This window comes from Asparagus officinalis, unplaced genomic scaffold (genome assembly GCF_001876935.1).
Source record: "Asparagus officinalis unplaced genomic scaffold, Aspof.V1 AsparagusV1_Un433, whole genome shotgun sequence".
NCBI classification, from domain to species: Eukaryota; Viridiplantae; Streptophyta; class Magnoliopsida; order Asparagales; family Asparagaceae; genus Asparagus; species Asparagus officinalis.
Window position 1 is genome coordinate 186307 of NW_017972698.1, and position 27045 is coordinate 213351.

General features: G+C 38.5%; 1 protein-coding gene across 1 annotated transcript in view; it reads left to right on the forward strand.

Annotated features, from left to right (window-relative positions):
* Positions 1-17453: 17453 nt before the first annotated feature.
* LOC109827781 (mitochondrial inner membrane protein OXA1-like) overlaps positions 17454-27045 on the forward strand; it is a 25600-nt gene continuing 16008 nt past the window's right edge. Inside the window, exons 1-2 of the mRNA XM_020394796.1 lie at positions 17454-17974; positions 18059-18149. Of these exons, the coding sequence (XP_020250385.1) occupies positions 17562-17974; positions 18059-18149 (504 nt within the window). The 5' untranslated portion in view covers positions 17454-17561. The remainder of the gene's footprint in view (positions 17975-18058; positions 18150-27045) is intronic.

The following is a 27045-nucleotide window of genomic DNA, read 5'->3' on the forward strand; positions in this document are numbered from 1 at the left end:
CTTCAGCAATTAGATCTGATCGACGGTGGTCCATGGATATTAATGTCCCCGTCATAGGCCAAGATCTCACGCAAGCAGAAGACCGATAAATGATCTTTGCGTTTGTTTGATAAAGTTGTAAACTTTTTTTATTTTCATTGTGTAAGGAGATCTTATAAAAAGATTAACTTTTTATTTTATTCGAGTTTATTATAACAACTAAAGTTGTAATAGATTCGGTAGCAATGAAAACATCAACTTTCACCGCAAACAAACTGGCGACCATAGTGGGAGCCAACAGCATCGCTGTCGAGGCTGTCGTGCCGCAGCCAACGATCAAGATCCCGATGCTCGAAGAGGTCGAATATGAATTCGACCAGCAAAAGTTCGAGGAGTACGTCTCCTCCTCCTCCTCCTCCAGATCCGTCTCTCCTGGCAAGTGCAGGAGTGCCTCCTCCTCCAGAAAGATCTGCTGGTCTTCAGATCTGAAGAAGACCGCTATAGACCGAAGCAAGAGCAAGGGCAAGAAGGTTGCTGGCTCTTCGCACGAACCTAGCGTTCTACCCACCTTTTCAGGTAATAGATCTTAAACGCATGATTTGCGCGCCAACTCTATCAAAGAGAGCACGTCAAAGGAAACGCCAACGCCTCGCGTGCCAATTCGCCAAGGCTTTGGATCAGGTGGATGGACTCCGTTACCAAGCAGATCTGGAGTTCAGAAAGCGCCAAGTGGCTAATCTATCGCCATGACCAGCATCGGGATCCTCCTCCCGACCTCCGATTAACGAATGGGTTCGTGTCAAACGAACCCACTCTACTCTCGAGAAGAGAATCCAGAAGCGCCACACCTTGCTTGCACATGCCCAGATCCTTGTGCGAAAAGCACATGAAATGCAAAAGGACGAGGCAGTTAAGAGATCGTCGAGATCCAAACAAGTTTTGATGCTAAAAGCCAAATCAGCGCCTAAGGCAAAAGCAGACGACGTTGCTCTCCGGCCTTCGTCAACTCCAGGTCCTGCTCCCGCACTTCCGGTGAAGCCCTATGACAGTGTGGTTCTCTCCAAATCTAGAATCCTATTGAAGGATCGCATTAGCTCTCTACCCGAGTATCGAGGCAAAGCACCTATTAAGGAACGCTTGGGACCATTGAAGAAGCCCCGAGCAAACATCAGGATTGGGGGTCGTACGCGACCTCCTAACAAATTAATTTCTACAACAGCCCGCTTGGGGGTGCGTGCAGAAAACCAGGAGCCCGTTAAGGTTTCACCCTCACAAATGTGTGATTCCAAACGTGTGACTCCTGCAGACGCCAACAAGGCAATGTTTACTCAGAGGAAAACACGTCAGACAGACGAACACGTTATACCTAAGAATTCATGTAAACAGCCGATAGGTTGCTCTGACTACAACGTCGATGTGTTGTACTATCGGCCTGGAGGTACGAATAAATCTCAAAAGAGAAGTACCCGGGAAGCAGACTCTCATTGTCCGTGTAACAAAATTATCAGGACAGTATTATCAGCGTGTAGCTGCCCCAAGACCGCTCCGCAGAGGGTCTCGGTATTTGAGAGGATCTCCAACGGAAAGACTAAGTTCAATCCAAAGCGTCTCCGTAAGAAACAATTAGTCGTTCAAGATGACGAACTCCCAACAGTTACTACCAACATGGTCGAAAAGGGAAAGTCTCCGATTAGTTCAAATAGCTCCAACCCTAATTTTTCTCCAGGAAGAGAAGTCAGTTCGGGAATAACCCAACGAATATCTCAACTTCAGCTAGAAGCCGTTGGACATGTTGATTACCACGGAGTTCGTGAAGGAATCCATTCCGATGACGAACTCTCAGATTCTTATTCCGCAATCGCCTCTGACGATACAACGTCTAGCATAGGACAAGCTCGGGAAGTGTTCATGATCAACACCGAGCAAATAGCCAAAATCATTGAGGATGCTCTAGCCAAGCAGAAAGAAGCATTCAAAATCGAAATCGAAATAGAAATGGCTATGCAGGAGATGAGACAAATGCACAACCAACAAATCCGAGCTTTGTCGAATCAGCTAGGTGAGTCCAGCCGTCGCAGTACTGCTAACCAAGCAGGTAGCGATTCAGATGTGGATGAACACAACACTGGTGGTGGTCTCACTAAAAATAACGACGCTGGGGGTGGACCCACCAATGATGATAACACTGGGGGTGAACGCATTATTCCTTTCGAAAATTATCCAAAACAAGATATAGATGAGGACGAAAAGATGAAGGACCTCGAGAGCAAAATTAACGCTTTGATGTCTGCTCAAGAGGTAGAGAACCGTATCCTTACCCGAAAGAGTGGGATTCGATCCCGTATCCGGCGAAGTTTAACCTGATCAACTTTACGCCGTTCGACGGGAAGGGCTCGCCCACTCAGCATCTAATCTACTTTAAGTCCCACTTGGGCACGGTTTCTGGCAACGAGCCCTTGATGGTACGGTCATTCATTGGCACCCTTCGCGGGCCTGCCTTCGATTGGTACCGCCGTTTTAAGCCCAGAAGCATTAACAGCTGGGAGGACATGGAGAGCATGTTCCTCGCTCATATCTTCGATGATGACGCCGAAGTATCGATCAGGACACTCTTCGAAGAGAAACAAAAAGACAAAGAGTCGGTGGATACCTTCATCAAACGCTTTCGCAATCATGTAATGAACTGTAAGGATCCCGTCACGGAGGAATTCATCTTGCAGACCTGTCATAACAACTTGTCCATTAACATCTTGGACGTTATGGGAGTAGAGCCACTCAATACCTGGAGAGAGTTGAAGGTGTGTGGAGAGCAGGCCGAACGCTTTCTCAGAAGGAGGAAGGTCGAAAGAAGCCAACTGATGGCTAACCCTCTGAATCCGAGTCTCATTTCCCATGATGAAGGGAAGGCACCTACAACAGTTGTTGATGTTAATCAGACGTCGCAACAGCAGCCCCGAAGACAGCAGAAGACTTTGGATTCAAGGCTCCAAAAAGAGTACTCATTCAAGGACGAAGATGTTCCAGCCATCTTCGAGACCCTTCTTGAAAACAACAAGATCAAGCTGCCACCCATCACAAATCAGGAGGAAGCTGACAATACTGCAGATCCGAAGTACTGCGCGTACCACAGGAGGATCCTTCATCCCACTAAGGCTTGCTTTACTTTAAAGAATATCATCCAAACCTTGGTTGAAGCCGGCGTCATAGCACTAGGATAAGCCAAATGAGAACGGCAATACTCCGACAAGTATAAGAGTATAAACTGCTTCTCAATACCCCGACAAGTATAAGAGTATAAACTGCTTCTCAAGACTCCGACAAGTATAAGAGTATAAACTGCTTCTTATGTATAAGAGTATAAACTGCTTCTCAAGACTCCGACAAGTATAAGAGTATAAACTGCTTCTTAATACTCCAACAAGTATAAGAGTATAAACTGCTTCTCAATACTCCGACAAGTATAAGAGAATAAACTGCTTCTCAAGACTCCGACAAGTATAAGAGTATAAATTGCTTCTCAATCCTCTAACTGGTATATGAGGTTAAACTGTTCCCTGATACTCCAATATGTATATGAGTCTAAACTATTTCCCACACTTGACGGAAAGTTCCTGGAGAATTTTTATATGTAATATTCTTAAGGATAACCCGATCATGTAACCGAATACAATGATAAACCCAGTTTTGCGAAGAAGCTGGAGGTGGATGATTCATGTAACGAGAAGTTCCCAGAAAAATACTATATGTAATTTTCTTAAGGATAACCCGATTATTATAAACAAAGTGATAAACACTAAACCCCTACTGTGATTTCCGAACACTCTTTTGCTGAGATAAGATTCAATCACTTTGTTGGATCAATCATCCCTCACAAAACTCGCATTGGTGTTTGACGACTCACAGTCTTCCATCAAAAAATCCCCCACCGATCAGACTAATTGACGGTGGGACCACCAAAATTCCTTTCAGTTGAATCCACTCAAACTCCTATGTGTTTGTACACTCAACATTCCCATTGTTAAATTCCGGACATAATGCTTGGAATTTTGATCTGTCAATCTTTGACGAATTGTCAAACCCCTTCACGTTAAGTCCTTATCACTTGACACTAAGAACCCCATCTGAGTGATTTGTACAAGTCAACACCCCACTATAATTTGTACTCCCACTCCCATTTGGTCAAACCTTCTTACAGTTAGGACTACAACCAAAATCTCCTCTCGATTTCTCCAATTAACGAGAGATCCACAAATCGAGCGATCAAACCTTCCTACAGTTAGGATCGTCTCAAACATCCCACTCGGTCAAACCTCCCTACAGTTAGGGCTAAAACCAAAATCCCATCTTGATTCCTCCAATGAACGAGAGGTCCACTTTCAAATCGAGTGATCAAACCTTCCTATAGTTAGGGTCATCTCAAACTCCTGCTTGGTCAAACCTTCCTACAGTTAGGACCAAAACCATAATTCACTCTCGATAAACAAGAAATTTATCTTTAGTTCGGTAATCAAACCTTCCAACAGTTAGGGTTATCTGAATCTTTTCGATTCTCGGAGTGGAGATCCCACTCTCAGTTTCACCTTTCCGGATTCTGGGGGTGGAGATCCCACCTCGAGTCTCCTTTCTAACTAGAGATAGAATATAAAATTCTTCCTCTTCAGTGTCGGGAGATAAAATATAAAATTCTTCCTCTCCCATTTCGGGTTCGTCTTTGCCCCAAGAGAAGACACCACCTTTTTCAACTCCCAAAATCTGTGCCTCACAGGTACGGGGAATTTTATGTTATTAATAACACCAAAATCCGTGCTTCACACGCACGGAGAATTTTATCCCGAATCCTAAGTAGGGATAAGTCAACGCCTAACACGCGTTGCCGGTTTAGTCTTTCACCGATTGAAGAAGACATCAGAAATCCAGTCTGGGGACTTTTATCCCGAATCCTAAGTAGGATAAGTCAGCACCTAACACGCGTTGCCGGTTAGTCCTTAACTGTAAAAAGGACAAAAGCCCACATATTCAATATTGTGGCAGGTTGTCGATTGAAGAAGACACCAGAATTCTAGTCTGGGGAATTTTATCCTGAAGCCTAAGTAGGGATACGTCAGTGTCTAACACACGTTGCCGGGTAGCCTATTCCCGTAACAATGGCGAAGTCTACGTATTCGAAGTCATAGCATCAAGTCTAAGGGAATTCATTCCTTTAGCACAACGTCACATGCGGAACGGGCTTAAAACAATCCGCATGTAAGCCCGATTCAAACGGTAATCAGTAAAAGCACGTCAAATCCGTTGAGGGCTGAGGATTTGCCAAAAATCCTAAGTCAGTGTCTGATACACGTCGCTGTTTAGTCTTTTCACAGGAGAAAGACGAAGTCTACGTATTCAATATCGTAGCACTAAAAGGGTTAACTCTTTTAGCTTAACGTCACATGCGGAACGGACTTAAACAATCTGCATGCTAGCCCGACTCAAACGGTAGTCGGTAAAGGCCCATCAAACCCATTGATGGCTGAGGATTTGCTAAAAATTCTATAAATACGAGTCATTGACGCATCAGCTCCGTTAGTTGGTCTCATGACTCGATTATCCAACAACATTAAGATAAGATCCACACATGCAGATGAATCAGCTTTAACAGTTGGTCCTGCAGCCCCGACACTTAGGACCACCATGCTCCAATACCTTAAGAGCTTAAACTGTGTATACTCCAGTAAACGTACGAGTATAAACTGTGTCAACGTACGACGATCTAAACCCTAGGTTAACGCCGGTCAACACGTAACTCTAGGTCAACACCAGTCAACGCGTTGTGATAAAAAAGTCAACGTACAACGATCTAAACCCTAGGTTAACGCCGTTCAACGCGTAACCTAGGTCAACGCGTTGCAACAAAAAGTCAACGTACCATGTTCAAAACCCTAAGGTCAACGCCGGTCAACGCGTAACCCTAGGTCAACGTCAGTCAACGTGTTGCGACCAAAAAGTCAACGTGCGACGTTCAAAACCCTAAGGTCAACGCCGGTCAACGCGTAACCCTAGGTCAACGCCAGTCAATGCGTTGTGATCAGAAAGTCAACGTACGATGTTCGAAACCCTAAGGTCAACACTGGTCAACGCGTAACCCTAGGTCAACGCCAGTCAACGCGTTGCGATCAAAAAGTCAACGTACAACGTTCAAAACCCTAAGGTCAACACCAGTCAACGCGTAACCTAGGTCAACAACAGTCAACGCGTTGCGATCAGAAAGTCAACGTACGACGTTCGAAACCCTAAGATCAACGCCGGTCAACGCATAACCCTAGGTCAACGCCGGTCAACGTGTTACGATCAAAAAGTCAACACTCGACATTCAAAACCCTAAGGTCAACGCCGGTCAACGCGTAACCCTAGGTCAACGCCAGTCAACGCGTTACGATCAAAAAGTCAACATACGATGTTCAAAACCCTAAGGTCAATGCCGGTCAACGCGTAACCCTAGGTCAACGCCAGTCAACGCGTTGCGAGCAGAAAGTCAACATACGACGTTCGAAACCCTAAGGTCAACGCCGGTCAACGCGTAACTCTAGGTCAACGCCAGTCAACGCGATGCGATCAAAAAGTCAACGTACGACGTTCAAAACCCTAAGGTCAACGCCGGTCAACGCGTAACCCTAGGTCAGCGACAGTCAACGCGTTGCGATCAGAAAGTCAACGTATGACGTTCGAAACCCTAATGTCAACACCGGTCAACGCGTAACCCTAGGTCAACGGCAGTCAACGCGTTGTGATAAAAAAGTCAACGTTCAAAACCCTAGGGTCAACACCGGTCAACGCGTAACCCTAGGTCAACGCCAGCCAACGTGTTGCGATAAAAAGTCAACGTACGACGTTCAAAACCCTAAGGTTAACGCTAGTTAACGCGTAACCCTAGGTCAACGCCAGTCAACGCGTTGCGATCAGAAAGTCAACATTCGACGTTCAAAATCCTAGGGTCAACGCTGGTCAACGCGTAACCCTAGGTCAACGCCAGTCGACGCGTTGCGATTAAAAGGTCAACGCGAGTCAATATATCATGACGGAGGTAGTCAGTTCAAAGTCAACTCGACGACACGAGCCAAACTTAACTCATCAGTTTTAGATTTGAGACTTCGACGACGGCCAGATGATAAACGCAACGCCGAAAGAACTTCAGCTATTCGTCAAAGCATCGAATGAATTGAAAATCGAAGGAGTCAAGAATTGAAGCTAATCACAGGTCCTTTACACTGATCAAAGGCTGGACCAATCATATCCAAAGTATTCCAGCCTCTTCTATAAAAGAAACGAGTCTGGAACGCTTTGGAGGGGGTATCTGTAGGCATCGAAAATTTCCTATAGGTCTCCACGAACAGCTCAGTACTAAGAAACGATGATGAACGTTACTATCTGGTTCACAGAAGTTTGATTGATGTCGGTGAACGCTTGAAGTGAATCGACGAACTACGTAAACCAATAGAATTTCAGAATAACAAAGACGCGAACTGATCGGGAACCTCATATCGTTCACAAACGGCGAAATACCCTTTGTGTCTCATTTGTTCAACTGATGATCTAATCATAGGAGCTTATAGAACTCCTCATCGGCTTTCTAACGTACTTTGAATCGTTCAAATCTGAGTTCGAATGAAGAAGTTACGGCGAAAACGAACAAACAGGCATAACGGAGCGTCTCAGGCTGAACTGGGGCACCCGAGGTGTCTCGGCACGAGCGAGACACCCTAGGGTGTCTCGGCCCTGGTTGAGACACCCAAGGGTGTCTCCAACCTGATTTTGACCCGTGCCTATAAATACAAGCCCCGGATCCCCATTTTTTCAGATCTGGAATTTTCGAGCGTTGGCAAAGCCCTGCCGGATTGAAGATCAAAAGTGCACGAATTTCAGAGAGGAGGAGGAGTAGAGATCTGATCGAGTTCGTCGGTATAAAGAAGAAGAGATCGTCAGATCTGCAGTTCTCGTATTTATCCCTTAAGATTACCCCGTTGTGGTGATCTTAAGAAGAGAAATTATCTCGCTGTTGCCGAGATAAGCACTACGGCTTTTTGATTCCTTCGCGAATCGATGAAGCTCTGACCAATTCTTCAGCAATTAGATCTGATCGACGTTGGTCCACAAATATCAACGTCCCTGTCACAGGCCAAGATCCCACGCAAGCAGAAGACCGATAAACGATCTATGCGTTTGTTTGATAAAGTTGTAAACTTTTTTTATTTTTATTGTGTAAGGAGATCTTATAAAAAGATCAACTTTTTATTTTATTCGAGTTTATTGTAACGACTAAAGTTGTAATAGATTCGGTAGCAATGAAAACATCAACTTTCACCGCAAACACCCCAACCTACACCACGCTCCCCTCCGACCTCACCGTCGAGCCTTCCCTGAGCTAGAGCCACCCCCTCGTCGCTCGTCATCAACCGCCCCGCCGTAGGCTCGCATCGTTGACGTCGACTCGTTCGACGTACCCGAGGCAAGATCCCGATACTCTTTTGACTTATCATTAAATTCTTAGACCGCTCTGAATTAATTAGTTGCTTGCAAGATCCCTATTCTTACTCAGTACAATTTTAGAATGATCACAAATTAATTATGCATACGAACTCGTTACCCGAATAAATACTCGTTACAAATATTGAACTGTCGTGAACATATTAGACTGAGAACTATAACGTATAGAACTGTCATGGACGTAACGGACTGTGAACAATAACGTATGGCCATTCACATTGTAATACATATACTGTGATGACCTGTACGGATTTATTTGACGAATGATACTAAAAATAAATACATATACTGTGATGACCTGTACGGATTTATTTGACGAATGATACTAAAAATAATATTTTGATAATAGATACTGTAAAGATAAAATAAGATAAAATTATTTAGATTAGTTTATGATTTTTTTAAGAATTTATTTGACAAAATAATCATTTTAAAATAGTTATAATAAATTATTTTGGTGAAAATCATTTTAGAGTAATTATAATAAAACAATAGAATTTATTTGACAAAAGAATTATTTTAGAATAATTATAAATAATTTAAAAGAATTTATTTTAGAATAAGTATCAATTTAGAATAATTTCAATAATTTAAGAGAGTTTTATAAAAGGAATTATTTTAGAACATTTATAAATAATTTTAAAGGATTTATTTTAGAAAAAGGATTATTATGAATTTTTCATGATTTATGTTTCTTAATTATGTGATAGGCTATGATCTTGTTGTATATGATTAGTTACATTTATTACTCTTGGTTATGTTTGAGAACCGTTAGAAATTCGTGACTAGTGTGGTCTCGTGTGTCCTGTTTAAGACTTAGAAATCCGTGTGTATGATAACTTAGAAAAACAAGAGAGTTGAGATGGGAAAGTCAGGGTTCATGTGATCAGATAAGGCTGTTGATGTATCTTCCAGGCTCGCGTCAGTGGTTGGTGTCGCCACTGGGGTTGGTTTGTAGGGCTAAAGTGAAGTGTGTACATCACTTTGGTCAGTGGGAAATTTATTTCATCACCCGAGTTCTGTTTGAAGTTCGGACCAGGCAGAAACGGATTGCGTGCAGTCCTCTAGGCCGCGAGTTCTGTTTGAAGTTCGGACCAGGCAGAAACGGATTGCGTGCAGTCCTCTAGGCCGCATGTGTAGCAGGATTGGATGTACGTAGAAGATTTGTGAACAGTCAGTTATCCGATGACAGGAGAGTTGACTCTGTGTGAGATGTGACCAGTGACCTGTTATAGGATGGCTAGTTACATGACTTATTACCAGTGGATCGGTGTCGCCACTGTGGTTGATTTGTTGGGTCAAGGTGAATCGGTGTCGTCACTTTGGTTAGGATTTATGGATACATGTGAGGTGCGGACCAGTTATATTTCTTTTCATACATAGAGACATATGGTATATACATGAGGGTTTCCTTGTTTGGATTATTTCGCTCGACGTACTACGTCTCGAGTTGTAGATTTTTAAGTATTAATTCCATCTAGTGTATAACTTTGTACTTGGATGATTATTCTGATCACTAGCTGCATGATCGACTTGTTACTTGGTTGATTCCCTTGGATTTATTATGATTATTCTATTCTAGTAGTAAATTATCTTTAGATTATTAGTATTTCAGTTGCATGTTTCCATTGTTATTATCATTATTTGCATTGGTCGCACGACCGTTCTATTCTTCCTTTCGGGATCTTGCCGTGCGCCATGCACCTGACGTACACCTGTTTTCTCTGGTGTACGTCAGACTTAGAGGAAATTTGCAGCAGTAAGGTCTTTCAGATGGAGCAGAAGAAGAAGCCGAAGCTTATTCATTCATTTCAGCTTGTTTTGTAGCACTTTCATTTCCTGTTGATTAGTGTATTTTTATATTCTCCAGTATTTCATTCTGATAGTTTTGTATAACGGCATGTTGACCCGAATATTAGGCCTGGATGATCATTTCAGTTGTGATATGTATCTTTTGGTTCTGAGTTGTTTATTATATTCTCATTACTGTGATCGGGGACCTGTGCCTTCGTTTGTATTTCTTGACGCTTAGCGTATTAGATTGAGAAGACGGGATCTAGCACTTATCTCTTCTCAGTTTAATACGTCACGGGCTTGCTCGCGTCCCGATTCCCTGGTATTTTGGGAAGCGGGGAGTGACATGGAATGACTCTATTAGATCTAAATATCACATACAATAAATTATAGCCATGTGTCATGTATAAACAAATTACAGCCATGTGACAAATAAGCACATTCACTATCAACAAATTACAACCAAATATCACATACAACACCCAAATGTCACGTATAAACAATAAATGTCACAAGCAACACCCAATTATCACAAATTACAGCCAACTATCACATACAACACCCAAATGTCACGTATAAACAACAAATGTCACAAGCAACACCCAAATATCACATATAACACCTAAATGTCACGTATAAACAACAAATGTCACATAAAAACAGAATATGTGACATGAAACCGTCATATGTCACATGAAACTATCATATGTCACATAAGCAAGTTGACTTCCATAAAAGACACCTGGAGCAATTCTAAGATGGCTTGTCACATGAAGGACAAACAGAATTTTATAGCAAAATTAAACAAGTTAACTTCCATTTCCTTATCAAATTTTACAAACCGATGAACTTTGTTAACCGTCCAAACGACAAATTTGCACAAAACCAACTATCCTAATAACCACATTGGAAGAGATTCCATCAAGGCTTCTCAACCTCCTCCTCCTCCTCCTCATTTGATTTGCTCCCCGAGACAAAGCTAGGGTTTTTCGTTAATTCCTCTCCCATCAAGGCTTGCCGACTAACTTCTAACACCTAAAATTTTTAAAAAAATTTAACATGAGTAATTCAGCAATTCATTGAAACGAGCAAAACAAAAGAAATCCACAGCAATAAACACAAAGGGGGCTCAAACACAAAAGAGAATTGACAATCAAGCTTTGATTTGATTCTGTGATTCAAGTTACAAAATCGACACCCTCTTTGCCACCAAATCCAATCAAAAGCCCCAAATTCTCAATTCAATTTGTTCATTCGATTTGCTCCCCGAGCCCGCAACCTCTCTGTTCAAATGGAAATATATGTCAAGTAATCAAAAGAACCAAAGTCCCCACTCTAAAACTACTCTAATTTCAGTTCTTTGTTAAATTCACCTTATTTCAAGTAAAGATATCAACTTCGTTACTCAAAAAACTAACTTTCAATCATCGACCACTCACCGAAGTCTTGATCACGAGAACGTCAGCCACATCCTCCTCGATTCGACCGCTCGCACCATCGAATCGATGGTAAGCATCAGGAAAAACAAAGCGCGGAGGGAACGACAAGTGCCACATCATAGAATGGCCCCAGACATACAAAACAAACCCTAGGAATCGATGACCGGAGGAGCTCCTTGATCTCGCCGGAGATCGAAGATGGAGACGAGACTCGGTGCTAAAACCCTCGTTCGATCAAAATCAACGCCGGGTTTCAGCCGAGGAGGGGGTTGGGGAGGAGGGGGAAGGGGGAGGAGGAGAGGATGCAGATGAGGATGGAGGAGGAGGGGAGGGGAGGAAAGGGATTGTCGATCCCTGTGAGGTTCGATGAGCCCACGCGGTCGACGCGGGTGCGGAGGGCGAGAGGAGGAAACGGTGGTTGGGGAGGGGAGGTCTTGGGCTAGATTAGGAGAAGGAAAGGGATTGAGTTTTAAATGGGGAAGAAGAATGGTAATTTGGGAATGTTTTCTTGGGCAGTGGGTTTTAGGGATTGGTTGCACTTCTTTTTCAATTTTAGGGCTTTTTGGTTATGGCTTTCGGGCTTGGGGTGAGGATGCATGGCCCAATTAAATTTGGTTCCCCCAAGCAATTTTCCCTTATTTTTTTCCTCTTTAATTTCAATTAGATGAGGGAAAAGGTTTTAAGAGGTTTATTTCATCTGTTTTCTGGGGGTTTTTTTGTTGTTTTTTTTTGTTATCATTTCAAATGGGTGGAGACTTTCTGTATCCATAATTGAATTGTACAGAAACTCTACAGCTCATCAATTAAATTTTCTCACTCACCGAACCCATCAAGAATAGCGTATGTGTTTTAGAGAGGCAATGACAATGCAGTTAACATCCCTAGGTCTCTGATTCAATCCCGTATCGGAAAAAAATATAAAAATCAACAGATGAAAAACCACTATTTTTTGTCATATTTCTTTAATAATTAGATCTTCATATTTTCATATTACTAAATTAGACCCTTAAATTTCTTATTCATGTTTCCAAATTAGATACATGAACCATAAGTTCTTTTTAAGAAGCACCCACCGGAAAGATTCTATCAAAGTCTTAATCTTCTTAGTTAAATGACATTAATCTGTATTTTCTATTGACTAGTATAATGCACGTGCTTTGCACGTTGATTTTTTTATTAAATCATAAAACAACGTGTTAATAAATAAAGTTGTACAATTAAATTACTTTAAACAACGTATAAATTAATTATTATTGTGTAGTTATTGTAATTGAATGTTTTTCTTATAATAATTGCCTATTATTAACCTTTTTTAAATAAGTCCCCAAGTCTAAAAGTATTCTTAAATAAAACTATTAAAAAATTATTCTTAAATAAAACTGTTAATTTTATAGTTCTCTTAAATATGCCTCTCCAACTTGAAAGTTGTTAACTTAACTCTAAATTAACTAAGCTACATTAATCTTGCTAGCTTTTTCCTGATGTTTCCTGGAGAGTTACACTTGATACCTGCCATACATTGCAATAGTTACTTTTCATTATATGTATTTAATAGAATAAAGTACACTAATTCCTTATAAATTTTCAGCCTATATGAACTTTTAAAAAAATTGCACAAAAGCCATAATGACTTTTTTCTTTCAAAAAAGGTCTCCAATAACTTTCTGAATTTTACAGATAACCCCTACAAATTAGAACCATAAGATGTCATAAAATGCATTTTTAAAGTTATTGGGGGTTTGGTGTAACTTATCTAAAAGATATTGGGGGTTTTCTACAAAAAGTTATTAGGAATTTAGTGTTATTTTGAAAGTTCATAGGGTCTATCTATTGCAAAATGCTAAAAGTTCATGGCAGTTTACTGTAGTTTTACCTTATTTAATATTATAATTCTAGTGCAAGTAATACTACTAAAATAATCATACTACCTATATACTATAAAAAAATTATCTAATTTAAAATTTTAAATTATGCTCTTAAATAATTTAGTACTATAAATATTGTATAAATTTTTATTATATCATTAATAATTAATAGTACTATTATTAATTAAATAATTTTTTATAAAAATATTAGTTTTTAATCATTACCAAGTATAAATTATTCAGTATCATGTAATAATCTTTGAGAAAATACTCTAAAAATAATATTAATTTATTTATTTAATAATATAATACTAAAGAAATAGTATAATTCATAATTTATATGATATTATTAAAATAATTACACTATTTATGCTATTTAAAATGTATTCTATTTATTTTATCACTCATTGAATTATAGTATAATTCTTAATAGTATTTAGTAATATATTATTCTATTTATACTATTATTTTAATAATTTTATTATAATTTATAAATAATTATTATAATAATTTAATTAGTTACTACTATAATTGTGTATACTTATTTTATAATATTTTTATTTTATTATTTTAAACAATTAATAGTTGTAATACTATTGATAAGTATAATTATTTAGGAAGGTGAGGAGGTGCATAATTAATGAGATGTTATATTTATTTAAGAAAGATTAATTATAGATAATGACATAGGTAGAATTTATCAAAATTTGAGAGGACAAAAAATAAAGTTAAAAGTTTTAACACCCCATCCTCTTTTTATAGTAGTAAAGATTTTCAAACTCTAGTTGAATCTAACAAGGGTGTTGTTAATGTTAGTTATCAAACATAGGGTTTATATTAGTTATGTGAGTAATTAGGATCCTCAAACTCCTTCAGATGACTGGTTCCAGAGTCCACTATTCTTTCCTGCACGTGCAAAACTTGTGAGAGTGAGGAGTTTGGGTTTTTCGGTTGTTCCTCCGATGATCAAGTCAGTATTTTGATATTGAGTAAGAAAACCAAGGACAAATTGTATAGGTAGTTATTCAAAATTGCCAAAAAGCAAAAGAAGTTACCCCATGCAACGTAGTTCTAATTTATAGCAGACCAAAGGGGTATGAAGGTAACTTTGGCCGAGTCCAGTCAGACTACTGGGTAAGCAAATACCTTTCAGGTGTCGGTCACAGAAGAAAGTGAGTCATCTAGTCATTTAATGAGCGAATGACAGCAAGTGCTTGGAGCTAACTAGGTCCGATGAGTCATAAAGATTATGGGGGCTAGAGTAATGATATTTTGTCAGAGCAGTTAATGCAAGAGCAGTCGGCTAGCGAGGGGTTCGAGGTAACTGCAGTCTCCCTTTTTGTTTGGTCAAAGGCCAAGAAGCACCACCTTTTGACTCGGCTACGCAGGTTGTCGGCTGATATAGCGAGTCACGAGTGCGGGTTGCTGATAGGGTCGATTGGGTGAGGTGGCCAACAAGTATTGCCTTTTGATTCGGCTATGCAAGTGGTCGGCCTATACGGTCGATAGGGTGAGGTGGCCAACAATTACCGCCTTTTGACTTGGCCACGCAAGTTGTCGACCGACAAAGTCGGCTATATGAGTAGTTTGAGTCGTCTTTGCCTTAATTCGTCTGATTAGATGAGGGGTGAGACACATGTCAGCTTCTCTAGGGAGATTAGTACTCGTTGATTTTCTAGGCTATAACATATGTTTTTTTAAACAAGTTAAAAGAGTTAGAAATAAGAAGATTAGAAGGTGTAAACATAGTTATTAAAAACTTTGTGGTCTACAATGACAAAAATTGTATGTTTTATTTATGGTTAATTTTAGAAAACCTGCCAATTTTAAGAGGAGTGCTACAGGTACATCCTCTCAAGCACATCCCCAACCACATCCTCTCTATCTACAGTGCAGTGGGTCCCACACTTGATGGGACCCACTGCACTGTAGATAGAGAGGATGTGGTTGGGGATGTGCTTGAGATGATGTGCCTCTAGCATTTTTTCAATTTTAACCCCTTAATTGTATTAATTCAAGGAAACCCCCTCAAAATTGGGATATTGTAGATAACCACTCTTAATTTTGAAAATTTGTCTTAATCTCCCCCGCCCGATCTTCACACTTTTCTTAGCCAACTCACATGACATTGTTGCTTCAAAATGTTAAATAACTTGAATATCCTTTTAAAAACAATCCTCTTTTCGTTAAAAAGATTTCCAAACTAGTAAGAAAAGACCACCCCCCGTGCCATGTGCCGAATTTTTCCTTTTCTCCCCTTTTATTTCTATCTAATTTCTTCTCTCATCTTGCAAATATTCTGGCTAATTTTGTATGCATGAAGGGCGTCTTATCTTTTTAACTCAATTGTTTTGTCACGTGATATGCGAGACATAACACTGTTAGTTAGGGGGATTAATCGAGGAACATTTAGGGCACTCGTTTTTTCACATGACATGTTAGACTTAGCATTGTTAGTTGGGCGATTAATCGAGAAACATTCAGGGTGTTAAAAAAAATCTAGATCGTTGGTGGGGTGGGGTGGGTGGGTGGAGGCGGGGGGGGGAATGGGGTCTACAGGCACCCTTGGACTAAGGATGATTTTCTCCAATTAAAATTGTTGAGAGTCATGGTGCTAAACTATGGCACTGTTTGGCAACAAGAAATTGTGTCTTATCTAAGAGATCGTGTCTTATTGACTTGGTCAATAAGCTAGTAGAGCTGTTTGGTGACCAAAAATAGGAGAAGATTATTTTGAAGATTGTGTCTTTTGCAAGTAGCTTTTGGAAAGCTACATCAAGTAGCGTTTGTCTTTGGGAAGGGGCTGTCAATTTTTCTTCTTCCGTTTTGCCCTTAATAATTCTAATTTTATATCAATAATATTGCATGTCCTTTTTAGTCATTTAACAAATTTAAGCTAGTTGTACAGCTACTTTTGCCAAACAGCTCTAGTCAATCAGGTAGCTACACAGCTATCAGCTACAATTTCACAGCTTTCAACTAGCTTAATAGCTTTCAGCTATAATCTCGCAGCTTTAAGCTACTTTTGCCAAACAGAGCCTATATCCGTATCTGAGGAAATATCCATAATCGTATCCGTTATGATATAGATATGGTTACTCAAATCCATAATTGATAGGCTATGGTTACAAATATGGTTTCGTAGTGAAATATCCAGATCCATATCCAAAATATCTGAATACATATTAGTCGTACTATTATGATAATATTAATCCTTAGACTGGGAGTTGAGGTTATTTTTGATGTTCAAGATGTCTAATCTTAACTTTTCAGATGTAATGAGCATATTAATGAACTCTTTTGTATCCACAAGAGCTATATTTTTTTCAATACTATCTAATTTTCTCATATACATTTTGTATCCACATACATATCCGCTTATATATCCGCATATATATCAGTATCCGTATTCGATTTTAGCGGATATATATATGAATTTTCCTTCCCAAGGTATATCTGTATTGTATCCATATCCGAGATAGGTCAGCGGATATAAATATCATAAGTAACATATCCGAGCTGTATGCGGATCGAATGCACCCCTAGTTGAGAAGGATTTTTTATACACCCTCCTTAGTTGAGCGTAGGTAGGAAGGTATTCTAAAATTAACCCCTGTTAGTTTCCGCTTACGTTTTGCGCTGAGAAGGAAGTAAGAGTCAAGAGGCTCATAAAAGCACATACTTCGCTATGGTGATAGCTGTCGTAGTAAGTATTTGATATTTCTCACGTTTTATTATCGTCCTTAAGAATTAAGGGACCTATTATCAATTTTCAATGACTTAGGGACTAATTCAAAACATTGCAATCAAATGAAAAGCCCTTCTTTTTCCGCAAGCAAAGATGAGTTAGTTAGCGGTTCGTGCACGCGCCAACCGCGTGCGCTTCCGAAGACCCAAAGCCCTGAACCCCTTCGCTAGTCCTCAAAGGCACCATCTTTTTCCGATCTCTGCTCCCAAATTCGCCATGGCGACTTTCGGTCGCCGGAGCTTGACCTCAGGCTTCACGCTCATTGCCCGCCACCGCCTCCTCCCTTCATTCTCCCACCTCCTTCCCAACTCCCTCGACCGCGATCAATCCCAATCTCAGCCCCTGTCCCCTTCATTCGCATCTCAGATCCGAAACCCTAGAAATCTAGGGTTTCCTCTCCCTCTAGGTCTCGATCCCTTCCTCAGATCCTACTCCTCTTCGTCGTCATCTGGCTCCCATGGATCTGACGAGATCATCAAGGATGATGCCGACGTCTTGATCGATCCGGCGATTGATACCTCGTTGTTGGATTCTGTTGCCTCTGCCGTTCCTGCCGCGGATTCTTACCTTCCTGTTGCTGCGCTGCAGCACTTGATCGATTTGGTTCATTCTTTTACTGGGGTTAATTGGTTAGTTTTAATTGTGATTTTTTATAAAAAACTTGGTAATTGGGGAATTTATGAGATGATTTGAGTGTGATTTGTGTGTGGCAGGTGGGCTTCCATTGTGTTGACGACGATTTTGATTCGTACGGCGACTATGCCGCTGGTGCTTAATCAAATTAGATCTACTACCAAACTCAGCGTGAGTTTCTGAGCTACAAGCTTTTTGTGTTCTTATGCGTCATTCAAATTGTTAAAAGACTTGGCTTCTTTTATTATTATACCCGTTTGTCACCTGTGAAATGCACCGGAATTTGGAAGAGATGGCTGAGTTGATGCGGGTTTGGAAGGGAGGGAGGGAGGGAGTGGTGCGCATGGCATAAGAAGGTTGAAAAACGATATCAAAGAGTAGATACGATAGATATTATTTCCAGAAAATAATAATATAATGAAATAAAATTATAATAATAACTAAAAGAACTGGCACTTGTCATTCCCATAACTAGTGAAAGCTGATTTAGTATATAAAATAATAGATAGATATTCTACTTTATTTATAGAAAACACTTAACTTTTAATAGTAGTTTTTTTTTTCCATCTGACATTTGGAACTTACATGGACAATTAGATTGGATAAATAGAAGATGTGTGATATATATATATCTAATTTAATGAATAAGATAGAAAAAGTTGCCTACACGAAGTTGTTTCATGTCATGATGTTTAGTTCTTGGCTAACGATATTACCCCAAGGTGTGCGGTAATTCAATGGAAGTTTCAACCGCAGAGCTATAAAGGGGCTGAAGGGGCCATGACCCCCTTGAATAAAATGAAATTATAGAGTAAATATAGAGTAATTGATATGATAAACTTAGTGTACATATAGAGTAATTGATATAATAAACTTATAGAGGGTAAAATGTATGAACATATATCCGTATGATGCGGAACAAACTGAAAACTTAGAATTGAATCTGAATTTAATTTGAGAAAGAAGTCAAAGGGTGCTTGGTGGGTTTTGTTAAAACAAAAAGAGGAAAAGGATGATGAATAGTGTCCTCTTTTTGTGTTTGCAGTTTTGGAAAAAGACTTGGATGACTTTTGCCTTTTAGTGGTTGAGAAGAGTAGCGGGGAATCCACACGGGGGTAAAGGGTTGTTTTGCCTTTGGACTAAAGGCTTAGGTTTAAGTCTTTTTTTTTTAATTTTTTAATTTCCTGGCTAAATATCATTGAAATAATTTATAGTTTTCACAACTTTGCACTTATATACCCCATTCTATTTTTCTTAACATTTAAATACTCTATTTATATTTTTTTATTAGTTTATTTTATTTTACTTTTTATTTATTTATTATTATTATTATTTTTTGTTATTTGATTTTGAAAGTATTGATCTACAATTAATGTAGTTTCTCATCCCTCCCTATTGCTAGAAAATACCATACCCTAGGTCTAGTTCTCTTTGCTCCCATCATATCTATCTTTTCTCTCTCAAGTCCGGAGAGGCTTTTGCTTGTATGAGTTTCTAGATGTGAGGTTTTGATCTCACATAAATCATAACTTCTTGGTTTTGGAACTGCAATGTCAGTCAGAGCTTGAAGAGGTCAACAAGCAAATAATTGACTCCTCACCATCGTAAAAGTTTTTTCCAACATCTTGAATAGCATGGGCGCGTGAAAGATGCCACAAATGAGAATTCCCTCTGGCCAGTGAAATTGATTGATAACACTAGAAGTAGATATAGTCCTTTTCCATTGCCATTTAAGAGATGGAACAAATACACACCAATCAACTATAACCAGAGTCCCCTAAGGCAGCTTTCAGGGTCATTAATTAAATTAAATAGGTATTTATAGACACTTGCTAAGCACTCTTTTGCATAATGGTCAGGGGAATCTTAACCTCCTATAATATTTCGTTTCTTACTGTTGTTCTAAAAAACCCACCAAATATGTATCCTATATATCAAGACAGCCTACTAACTGAAATTTTTTCTCCATCTATACTACTTATAAAAGAGAATACTCATTTTGATTTCCTATTTCACCCTTTCAAATTTTGATAATTCACAATTATATCATTTTTTGTAATTAATCCTTAAATAATTATCCTTAAATATTTGGTCAAAAATATAATTACTATCAATACTTTATAATCTAATATTACATGCAAATGCTTATATCTAAATTTATAATTTTAGAGTGTCAATTTTTACTTTTTTGGGCTACCTCAATTGCGTGTTGCGGGGCTTTGCGACTTGCTTTCCTCTCTGAAAAGTTGAAACGACTACATTGGAGGGAGATCAAAGTTTAAGCCATATGAGGACCAGAGTTTTGTAGGGACCACCTAAGGTAGAATCAATATTTTTGAAAAGCTTCTGCCTAGCCCGTCTAGACGTATGCCTAGACCTAGGTGGTACCTTGACTACCTACTTAGCGCCTAACGACCAAACGGTATTTAAGCTGCCCACCTAGGTTATGGGAGTGTCTAGGTGGTTTGCCTACATGGACTGTACCTTTTAGCTATTGATCATGATTTCCTTCATTATAGCATCCACGTCCTCCATCCTCCTCTAACTATGAACACTTCTTCTACCTCTCCCGACGTTCAGCAAAACCTCCACCACCACCACTTAAGAAATCTACCAGGTGTTATCCGACGCCTACGCTTTTCAGAACATTGGTATTGACTATTAGAAATTATAATTAAAAACTAAAAAATAGAAAAACTCCTAGGCTTCCACCTAGACGCCTAAGCTCTAGGAGTCATATCCAACGCCTAGGCCGCCTAGCGCTTTCTGTAACTTTAAGTAGAATTAGAGAATGATGCACCTCATTCTTTATCGGTTTGGGTTTTTTGAGCACCTGCTCCAAATAAGTCCAAAATTTCAGCTCAAGAATATAAATGTAGAGTCAAGACTTATAAAATTCAATTTGAATCAATGCATAAACTATGAACCCAATTAAATAACAAACAACCCTTTTCATTTTCCCTTTATATAACTTCTCTTTATCTTTTGAGTATAAATTGCTCATACATTGTCTTCCACTCACCAAAACACCTACCAAGCTAAATTCATACAATTACAAAAGAAAAGCTCAATCGGAACTCCACTTGAATTAGAATGAGAAATTAGTAGAGCACAAGATGTTGACTTCTTTTAAGGATCAAATTTGCTCAAACACGTATTAGCGTGGTATGTTCCTCCATAATTCAATTAGAATTTATGAAAGTGTATTTCAAAACTTGATTGTTGTCAAAATGAGTCAATTTAGTATGATTTAAATCGCTACAGTCAATTTGGCGATTAGTTTTCTTTTTAGAGATCTCAGTATCAGGCGAATTTAAAAATCTATTATAAAAAGACTAAAATAAATAAATGATCTTAAAATTTTATTAGATTAAATACTTTTGAAATTCACCCCCTAAACACATTTCACGGTTTAATTTAAAAATACATTATACTAAAGATATTTTTGATGATAATATCATAAAGTAGGGGCACGATTAAGAATGCATTATGCTAATTGTATTACCCTTTTGATGATACAGTTAGAAATACAAAATTAACTTACTTCCCATGATTTCAGACAAAAAACGTTATATAAATACTAGGACAAATTTTCAAAACCAACCCTTTTGGGTTTTTAATTGCAAAAAACGACCCATTTCACTATTATTTATAAAAACCGACCCAGTTGGTTGAAACTGGGTCGGTTTTTGAAATTTTTTTTCCCAAACTTCACGGGAGTTCAACTCCCGTGAAGTTTTGTTATGAGAAAAACTTCACGGGAGTTGAACTCCCGTGAAGTTTGGGAAATTTTTTTTCAAAAACCGACCTGTTTTCAGCCAGGGGGCTGAAAACAGGTCGGTTTTTATAAATATTTTCAAAACCGGTCGTTTTTTGCAATTAAAAACCCAAAAGGGTTGGTTTTGAAAATTTGTCCATAAATACCACAACAAGCATCATATTTACATGCATCCAAGATAAATATAACATTTTATTACAAATAGACCTTGATTGCTAAAGTAATATCTCCTTAAGATTTGGCTTTTTACCTTCTAATTAATAACTCATTTTTATATGTGACATTTATTTTTGATTTATTTCTCTTCCTTCCTCTCCTTGCAACCATCCATCTTTTATTTTTGAGAAATGAAGTGCTTAGGATGGCATTAAAGATGGTATAGAGTTTTATGGAAATGCTATTGATAAGAGCTTCTACACGTGAGAAGCCCCTACTTACGAGATATATCTCCATCATCCAATCATGTCAATTTTAGCTTTAAGTTTAAGAAATTTATTTGGAAAAGCTCTTATTAATTATAATTTCCTTAAATAGCTTGAAGCTTAGTGTAGATTGAGCAAAGATGTATCTCTAATACTAAAGCATCTTTTAATGTTGGTATTGTGTTTACAGAAGAAATTTGTTCATGCATAGGATTATAATTTTTTTTACCCTATTAATCTATGTTGGATATCAAGTATTTAGTAAATTCGGCCCTCTATGTCTGTATGTTTTGTTTTAACCAGTGTTTTCAATGCGCGAGGCGCAATGCGGGGCGCAAAGTCAGTTTACGCGTACATGCGCAAGGCGCAATGCGATGCGCGCGCCCGAGCGAAGCGAGACGCACTCCAGATCACAAAATTTTCATACTAATATATTGCATCACTAACTATATTGCTAAATTTTATTTTCCTTTTTACAGGTTACAAATGACGAATCAAGTTTCAAATTTCAAGTTTCAAGTCAACTAGTAGCACAACACCTAGCTCAAATAGCAAGAATCAATACTCGCAGTCTCGCACTGGAAATCAAATTGTAGCACATTTGCAACAATTATGACTGATATGTATTAATAAGAACGATGTTGTTGCAATTTCATAATTTCATGACTGCGCATTTCAACCGAACTTTAATCAATCAATCAAGTGATCAACCTCGTCTTAAGACTCTTAAGAGTCAACAGAACTTTAATAATTGCCTAATGTCAATTAGCCTATTATTAATCATTAGCCTATTATTAATCAATTAGCCTATTATTAATCAAGTGATCAAACATCAATTAATCATTAGCCTATTATTAATCAAAATAGTCCACAAACCAAACTTAAATAATTACCTATTATCAATTAAAAAATAGTTTACTGATTTACTATCTCAAACATTAACAGTTAAACATTCCCGAGAAGAGAAGAAGAGGAGAAGAAAAAAGAAAACACTGTAGCAGGTAAAGAAAATAAAAAAACATTAACAGTTAAATATTCCTGTGAGAAGAAGAAAAAAAGAAAACTCTGTAGCAGCTAAAAAAAAATTAAAATACCGAAGATAAAGGGGAACAGAAGACCCAAGTCAAAAAAAAAAGAAGAAAACGAACTGTCGGAGAACACGAAGCCGAAGAAAAAGACCGAAGAAAAGAAAAGAAAAAAAAGGAAAAAAATTACCTGCTGCAGTTTCGTTCTCACCGCCGGCTGCTCGTCGGGGCTTCTCGTCGGGGCTTCTCGTCGGAGAACACGAAGTTGAAGGGGAGAGACCGAACACGAAGTTGAAGGGGAGAGGAACTGTCGGAGAAGCCAATCACACTGAAAAAGCCCTAATTCTTTGCTGTAACAGGTTAGATCTGTTTTCACCCTTTTGGGTAGCAGCTTGAGTCGGGTTTCTACCCGATAGCCCGCGATTTCTTAAGCCCATCGCCCTGAAAACGGAGGCGCTCGCCTTCCTTACACAGGCGAAGCGCTCTCGGGCGCGCGCCTGGCGTAACTGTAGCGCCCCGCACCTCATGCGGGGCGCTATTTCACTGCGCCGCAGCGCCTTGCGCCCGAGGCGATCGCCCGAGAGCGCCTTTAAAAACACTGGTTTTAACTTTAAACGCTGATGATTAACATAGATTCTGATAAGGTAATTAAAATTAGAACATGATATGAATTGGCTCCTTGCTTTGTACCATTACCCTACACATTCAGGTTCTTCCAGCTTGTTAGCTAATCTAATTACCTAAGAGTCTGCTTGCACAAATTTCTAATTATATCCTTTAATTAGGTTCCATGATTATTGATCAAATTTAAACCAGCTGAAACGCATGAATCGAGAGTTTTCCATCGATTCACTTCATCATTTTACGGTCCACATTTAAAATTTTCAATATTAAACATGTGTGCCCACATGCAATGCGCGTGCATTTTACTAGTCATAGGAAATGTCACTGTATAATCTTACACCAACATCAAAAACAAAACCAAGAACTTGCAAAATTTTCTTCGTCTATATAATCAACATAATGCAGAGGAGCAAATCAGAAGTCAAGCCTTCATCATATTTGATCACATGAGACTTTTTTTTTTCAAATAACATCTGGGGACTATCTCGGTATGCCATTGAAAATTTGTCTACTTGAAGAAAACTTTCACTGCAATTTTAAGATATCTGAGTACAGGCCTGGGCATACCTCAGTTATCTTATTCGTAGTCACTCTGTGGCAAACAATATATTAGCTATATATCCTATTCTAACTGGATGCGGGCATAGAATTAAATAGGGATTAGTTTTTTTGAGGTTCTTTTGTGAGTTTTCCTGACTTTATTTTAATTTCAAGATTTAGTTATTTTTTTTCCTCCAAATGTGCTCTTAGATTTATAGGACAACAGAGTTCCTTTTGATAGAGCTTTAAATTTGTTTTTCAGTCTGGTTTAAGGGGGCAATTTAGGTCTTAAAATGGTGAATGGTGTTAAAGGATGAAATTGTTTGGTTAAATCAGATTTGATTATTCACGTGACAGTAAAGATAGTAAATCCTACCCTTTAGTTATTTGAGGCCATATTTGACTTGTGGTTCTTTGAAAGGATAAGAAGCAGCGGTGTATCGGATTTTTAAAGTAGTGTCCCTATATAATTAAAAATAAAGAAAATTATAATTGTCCTTGACGAGTTTACACATTTTGAAAAACGTACATAATCGCGTTATCAGTACCATAATCGAATACATATTTTTTAGTTTGTCACTTAGCAATCATGGTTTTGTAGGACTTTCAGTAGTGGTCACCAAGTTCCTTATTTGGGTCACCAAGTATTTTAGTGGGGTCACCAAGTACTTTAATGGGCTTGATTTTTATTTTTAGCAGGGGTGAGTCCTAGTCCCTCTAGAGCGAAATGGTATCACTTGACACTACTTTGCATAGAGTGGATCCGCCTCTAATAAGAAGTGTGTAAAAAGTTGATTTTTTGATTGTCATTTATCTTCATATTTTATGATTTAAATAGTATATAAATATTAAAATTAAAAATCAATTTAGTTTTTAATGTTGTTATGAAGGAAAAGTGGAGTCATTTGGTCAAAGATCCGAGTGTTGTTTTTCGCATGCTTCTTTGTTTTTAGCTTTATTTCTTATTCTTTAATGGGATTGGTTTTTTATTTTTAGCAGGGGTGAGTCCTAGTCCCTCTAGAGCAATATGGTATCACTTGACACTACTTTGCAAGAGTGGATCCGTCTCTGATAAGAAGTGCGTAAAAGGTTGATTTTTTGATTGTCATTTATCTTCATATTTTATGATTTAAAAATTAAAAATCTATTTAGTTTTTAATGTTGTTATGAAGGAAAAGTGGAGTCATTTGGTCAAAGGTCCGAGTGTGTTTTTTTCCGCATGCTTCTTTGTTTTTAGCTTTATTTCTCATTCTTTTAGCCTTGCACCGAAATGCTGATGTGGCTAGTGATGCTTTTAATCTTCACTCAAACATATATGGGAACATTTCTTTTGTTGAAAAGTTTGGGAAGCTTTTCCATCGAAAAGTTTGATCCCAATGTGAACTCATTTACTAAAAGGTTCCCAATTCAAGCCTCATCATCTGCCACTCTTGCTTTCGGGGAAAGCTTAATCTCCAGAAAAAATTAGCAAGAGGCTCACTATCAGAGCCTGTCTTCTACCTTGCACTGACCCAAGAAAGTCACCAACTTTACTGTGTTCTCATTGGTACTGTCTTGCACCAAGCCTCATTCCAATGACAAATGTATTGAGATGAGTGCTGATCTTGAGCTGAAGCCAGTTGATTTAAGTCATAAACCTCAGCAAAACAGCATTATGTGATGCTGCGTTTGGGTTACTTTTGCCTTTCTGCAAGCATTATCTATTAATTATAAACCTCAGCAAAACAGCATTATGTGATGCTGCGTTTGGGTTACTTTTGCCTTTCTGCAAGCATTATCTAATCGTGTTTGTAGTCCAGATCCAAATCTAAATCTAGTCATCTTAATTTTTCTGCTGTATCTGAAGCCAATTGTTTTCTAGTTGGAGGAGTCTTACCTGGTGCACATAATTTCATTGGAATCGTTATGCAGTGTGGATGGACTCATGGAAAAGTGGACAATCAGTGGAAGTAATAGCTGATTGTTGATAATGCTGGCCCATGTTAGTGAGTAGGTGTAGGTCTTGGTTGCACTTGCACCTATGCGGATATATTGTTTACGTGATTTACTGATTCAATTGCTTAACTTCAAGATATAGATACATCATAGATATGACAACAAAGTACACGCAAATGGAGTTGTTTAGAGCGGAAAGAAAGTTAAGATAAAGCACTTGTGGAGAAGTTCAAGAAACAACGGAAGAGAATGGAGTGGGTCTGATAGTACTAACCCATATTACGGGGTAAGCTTAGGTCTTTTTACACCTTAACAGACACAACAGTCAACATAGTATCTGCTCATGGATTCTGGAAATCCCAAATTCAGGATATGATAGAAATTGTTCTCTATCAGGTAAATTTGTTTGAACTCCTGCTAAACTGACCAAGAATTTGAATACTATTCCTGATATTTTATTCATGCTTCCCGTGATATTTTCTTCACTACAGCTCTAAAGTAAATAAATAAGCAGATTGACTATGATCAATATCTTACTATCAATCAGCTTATAGTCTGATGAAGGTTAAGGAGGTTGTGGTTTTTGTTGCTTTCAGCTCCTAAGCGATAGTCTTATCATCGTTAGATATTCATGTTTTTTTTAAATTACTCATTTCAGATCATGAGCAAGTTTCTCGCTTGACCATTTGGATCATTTGGATTTCATCCTTTCTTTTATGTGCTCTATGGTACCTATTTAATAT